At 37.8% G+C, this 6140-nt stretch overlaps 1 protein-coding gene across 3 annotated transcripts in view; it reads left to right on the plus strand.

Moving 5' to 3' along the window:
- The window catches only part of LOC130929742 (piezo-type mechanosensitive ion channel component 2), a 179793-nt gene extending 173653 nt beyond the window's left edge, over window positions 1-6140 (plus strand). For all 3 annotated transcript variants that reach the window (XM_057857178.1, XM_057857179.1, XM_057857181.1), the window contains one exon: window positions 667-6140. In XM_057857178.1, the coding sequence (XP_057713161.1) occupies window positions 667-919 (253 nt within the window). In that variant the 3' untranslated portion in view covers window positions 920-6140. The remainder of the gene's footprint in view (window positions 1-666) is intronic.

Here is a 6140-nt window from a genome sequence, read left to right on the forward strand (position 1 = left end):
CGTATGTGGTTTGAATCCGATCTGGGCCACATTTTTCCAGAATGTGGCGGCGGTCTGAACTTTCAAGTGTCCCAAATTGGAATTCATGCAGCACCACAATATGACCACAGACATAAAAAAATAAAATTAAGAAAAGGATAAACCTGATAATGCTTGGTTTTCTTTCTGTGCTCCAAATAAGCAATATTTCAGTATTGCCTACATGGGCGAGTCGGGGCAAACTGACGCACACATATACGGTGGTGTGAAAAAGTATCTGAACCTTTTGGAATTTTTCACGTTGCTGCATGAAATCACCATTAAATGTGATCTGCGAGATGAGTTCTTACAAAATGCGCCCTCCAGTGGCCAGTTTTATTGCTTTAAAATGAGTTTTGAGCATTGTGCATTGCAGTTTAGGTGCGACAGAACCTAGAGATGCCTCTTGTCAAAAAAAAAAAAAAAAAAAAAAAAACAACGTAAAAGACGTATAAAAACGTTTTTGGGACACCGAAACAATTAAAAATAGAACGTATTTATACGTTTTTGGGAGCAAATGAGTTAAATTTATCAAACTACTGGATTTATTCGATTAATTGTTGCAGCACTACACTCTATTCTGATATGCTGGTTTTTGACTGTTTTTTTTTTTTTTAATCTTTTTGGGTCTCCTTCTGCGCACCTCAGGATCATGGGACTGTACGCGTCAGTGGTGCTGGTGATCGGTAAGTTCGTGCGAGAGTTTTTCAGCGGCATCTCTCACAAGATCATGTTCGAGGAGCTGCCCAACGTGGACCGTATCCTCAAGCTTTGCACCGACATCTTCCTGGTGCGCGAGACGGGCGAGCTGGACCTGGAGGAGGACATGTACGCTAAGCTCATCTTCCTATACCGCTCGCCCGAAACTATGATCAAATGGACACGTGAGAAGAATCAGTGAGTCGTTTTCTTCTGACTTTTCGAGCACAAATTTGGGAGAGCGGTACTTTTCACGACATCTGTCGCTGGAAAAAAAGTTCCCACCTGGGAAGTCTTTTTTTTTTTTTTTTTCTTTTTTTATTTTAAGTGCTCAAGCAAGGACCTCCGAAAAAGGGCTTTCCACACCAAATGAGCACAATTCTTCTTCTCTCTGACTGGAATGCTTGGAACGGGGGACCGTGCAATAGTTTTTAATGACTGATGTGGACAGGTGCAAACCACCAACAACGTGCAATGCAAATGTTGTTGGTGTTTGGGTGAACCACTTCTTTTTCATGTTTTATTTGTTTTGCAAGTCTTAACACGCATACGCCTTTTCTCAGGAAGCGCTCTTCTCATTTTGATTCCGTCATGTGATCACAAAATGGGTCGAATGTTCATCTGGCGATGAGAAAACGGCTCACTTTATTTGCAGATTAACATAGTGGGGGAAAAAAATAGCAATTCTAAAAAGACTCGTTAGCATATTTATGAGTGAGCGTTACTGCTTAAGACATTGTATGAACATTTTTAATGATTTTGTTGCAGCAAGTTAACCCTTTATAGGGCAAGTGACTGTTTTTTTTTTAGTAATTTAAAAAATAATAATAATTACTTGATGTCCACATATGTGGACATCACATTTAGGGTCATGTATGCCTCAATATTAACATTTGGTAGCTAGGGGTGGGAACCTCTGGGTAGCTCACGATACGATACGATTTGCGATACAAGGCTCATGATAACGATGATCTCACAATATGGCGATTTAACAATTATCGACACATCGATCAGGAAATAATTCTACGATAATTTTCCTATACAAGTAATAAACAGAAAAACAAGCTCTTTTCATCCTTCTTCTGTAAATTATTCAGACGTCCAATTGATTTGAACTGGGAGGGTGCCACGTCTCCCACTTCGCAAACAGATTGGAGGTCAATGACACCCAATGAGTTAAATTTTGGGGCATTTCAGATCATTTGCTGTTGATTTTCATTCACTTCCTGTTGATTTTACGGGATTTCTGGGTCACTTCCTGTTAATTTTGGCGCATTTGAATGAAGGCCAATAGTGTACCGCACAAATGTTATTTTTTAGAACAAGATGTCGCCATCGGAACACGGAAGTGGGTCCCTATAGACACGCCCTTGCATACAATCCATGTTATTTCTGCTTGTTTTCTCTGGTAATCTTTAAAAAAAAAAAGAACATTCCAATCAAACACTGCTGCTATGGATCTTGTAGAAACGACTGTAGACATTATGACATCTGCAGGATGTTTTTTTCATACGTTTCCCGAGACCAAAAACTCGGAGGAAAAAATGTGAAGAATGCATCAACTAGCGCGGTCGTCCAAAAGACTAGTTTAACGCCAGCAAGGTGAAGCCATTCATATGCAGTAAACATTTTGTTGGGGACCATGGTTCTACAGAGGAGGAAGAGTTAAGAATTTTGATATTTTTACTTATTTTCAGCATGGCATTTTGCTGTGCTGCTTCTGACAATGAATGACCTGAAAAAAATTTAAATTGATTCTGACTGCCACTGTGACCTTTTCTATTGTGAAAAAAACAAAAAACCTTTCGTAAGCGGGAAGTATAAATAAATTATAGAATTAAGATTTGTTATTAATGAAAAAATTAAAAATGTTCGTTGGATCTCTCTGAGTAGTATTTGCGATAGCTACACAAAAAATAGCAATGTAAATCGCCCTCAAGAACTCTCAGAGATGTAAGACAACCAGAGTATATAATATATAAGAAAGACGGGGCATATGGTGGTTAAGGATATATTGTTGAAACAGGACAATGTCATTGTCAGTGGCATAAGAAAAAGGTGTCAATAAAAATAACTCTCGATCAGGTCAGCTCTTTTTCCCGTCTTTTTCAGCCCTCGACACTCAAGCCATCGCTTTAACTGAACATTTGTATATTCTTGCACATCTTTACCGGTGAATTTGGCGCCAGGGACATAATTTTCAGACAGAATTGGTAGGTTTAGCTCAGTAAACATCTCCTTCGTACACTATTTCCATGCATTCACTACTAGGGACAAACGGGAGGTTGACCCGCCTAGCAACAATTGCTAACGTCATGAATATTGCTGAGCAAGAGTGACGTGTTACATGCGGTACGCCATTCCTGTTCATTTGGGGGCATTCCTGTTATGTAACCCAAAATCAAGAGGAAGTGACCTGTAAATGTGCTGAAAATCAGGAAAAACTGCCTGGCCGTCATGGCAGCCAGTGGGATAATGCAGTACTTGGTTTTGCTCCAGCAGTTACTTTTCAAGGAGACAACCTCCCTCGATCTATCTAAAGACCGGGGTGAGATTCTGCATAACCCAAAAAAATTGGTCACGCAACATAATTAACTACGTATGTACTTTTTTTTTCTCTCTCTCTCTGATGCCAAGAGCTACCCACACTAGCGTTGCAATTGACTGGTCGACCGTGACCAAGGTAATGGGCACCCCTGACTTGGACACTATTTTAATGGAAGATTTGGGTAGCGACCTGTTGGTTTTTTTTTTTTTTTTTTTTTTTAAAGTGACACCTTTGTAAAACAACATATCCATTCCTGGCGGGAGCATATCGATAAAGTTTTGGGATACAAAGTATCACGATATGTCACCATTTTAATATTTTGTCACATCCCTATTGGTAGCAGTGTTAGAACTAGTTACTGTAATTTTCGGACTATAAGGCGCACCTATAAGCCGCCACCCACCAAATTTGACACGAAAACGGCATTTTGTTCATAGATAAGCCACACCGGACTATGAGCAGCAGCTGTCCTCACTGTATTGTGGGATATTTACACCAAAAGATATTAACCTGTAACACTGTATTTGACAGCAGGCATCATTAGACTATAATAAAATCAAATGAAGAGCCACGAAGCTTTGAACCAATTGGCTCATTGCTTCAAGAAGCTTCATTTGGTAATCACTGCTCCCTTATGAGAGACAGTCAACCTCTGCTGTCACCTGCTGTCAAAAATGTTGTTGTTCAACATGCCTCCTAACATGCACTGCAGTGCTACAGATGTAAAAACAATCAAACTTCATGTTCTTTGCTAATTATTTCTTCAGTTACTGTTCGTTATTTAATTAATTGCTAGTTATAGTATTTGGTAACTATTTATTAGACATTGGCGCCATAAGATAATTATGACACTGCCATGAGCATTAATGAATGCTTGACTGATGTCCTTTTGTGTCATCTGGCAAATCATTAATGCCCATGATAGTGTCATGACATAAATATGACGGTCTTATGGCCTTCTTATGATGCAGCTGTCGAATAATTTTTTTAATGATTAAACCAAATAAATCAACAAATGAGCCACGCTGGACTAAAAGCCACAGGATTCAAAAGTAAGGAAAAAAGTAGCGGCTTATAGTCCTCAAATTACGATATTTAACAAGATTCTGAACTAATAAAATGTTAATATCAAAATTAAAATGATTAAAAATAAAAAAAAACACTACCAAAATACTGGTAATGTCTCCAAATAGCTTTTTTTTTTTTTAGTATTTAACTCATTGGCTGCCATTGACGGCATTAGATGTTTAATCCATTTTTACTGCGAGGCGTGAATGAATAAAATGGATTGGACGGGTAGCACCGTCAATGGCAGACAAAGGAGTTTAAATTCTCGTAAATGCGTGGGGGTTTTTTTTGTTTTTTTTTTCTTTTTTGCTCCTTTCTCTTCAAACTTAACAATATTTGTACTAAATTGTAACAACCAAAAATACTTTGTATTTAAAGAACAAAAAAAAAAATGGTTACATTTCACAAATGTTTTAAATTGATCTGAAACAAAGAAAAAGTGTATAAATATATTCTTTTAGTTCAGGTTTATTTTTTATCGGCATGTTTTTATCTTTTAGTGACATAATTTAGGAATCGGTAAAAGGGGCGAAAACAAAAAACTTTAAAAAACAATGTTTTTAAGATTTAAAAAACTAACAAAAATATAAGCTTAATTTTTTTTGCTGTTTTTTTATTTGGCAATCATTTTCGAATGAAAATAACTGATCATGTACAAAAAAAATGTCTTCTAAAAATGTTCAAATATGACTGAGGCAACTATGCTTTATGGCTATTTTTTTTTTAAATTCCATAAAATGTACACACACTCAGGAAGCACTGTTTTCACACCCGTGTTCTTTGTATGTTGTTTTGACACGTTGGCTCCAACTAGACTAGATCTACTTAATAGAACGGCATGTCACGTATGTAAACGTTTACCGCACAGGAGGGTCGAGCTGACGGGAGGAAGGAAAAAAACAAAAAAAGAAAAACTATGCATTAAAGGACATTGTAGCATGAGAGAAGCACTTCTTCATTGTTCATTTTTATCGCAAATACATAAGAGGTCTTAATATAAGTGTGAAATGTGAACGTGTATGATCATAAAGGCTGTGATGGAGGGGGTGAATAAAATGGCGCCTGAAAAAACTTTTTTGATCTGTTTTAATTTGGTTTTGGCATCAGGTTAGAAAGACGACAAATGTTGTGCTGTACAGATTCAACGCTGACGTTTAGAGGAGAAGCAATAGTTCGCAGAAGGCACACCAAAATGACACTGATCAAAAACAAAAATATGTTGCATTGATGCAAACACTTGTTTATAGACAAGTTTCCTGAGCGAAACGCCATCTTTGATCATTTGTGCTCCGAACTTCCGGTTTAGACAGAACAACATGAAGTGCGGTTGAAGTAAGCAGTGTGTTGACAAAGTGAAAACTGCAAAATCAAACCAGAGGATCCCACGGAATCTCCGAATATGGATTCAGCACGACGTAGATGAAACTCCGAGACTTACTGTACTGTGCGTGAACTCCTGGAAGCACATGGTTGGAAGTAGAATGTTTTGAACAGCGTCCCGCTTCAAAGCGCCAGAGTGTATCTACCTCACCATATGCCTTTTAATCAAATCCAGCTGCAGACAATAAGGTAAGGATGTACTTTAAACCTAAGGATATACCGAAAAGATATGTTTGTTGTTATCGCTTTGTTGATCATTCATGGACAAAATTATAACATTACCTGTCAGTCTGTGTTGACATATTTACATGTGGATTAATACGCCGGCCACTTGAACGACCAAAATGAGGTGAAATTACAAATACCGTAATTTTCGCACTATAAGGCGCACCTGACTATAAGCCGCCACCCACTAAATTTGACACAA

The sequence above is a fragment of the Corythoichthys intestinalis genome, chromosome 14 (assembly GCF_030265065.1).
Source record: "Corythoichthys intestinalis isolate RoL2023-P3 chromosome 14, ASM3026506v1, whole genome shotgun sequence".
NCBI lineage: Eukaryota > Metazoa > Chordata > Actinopteri > Syngnathiformes > Syngnathidae > Corythoichthys > Corythoichthys intestinalis.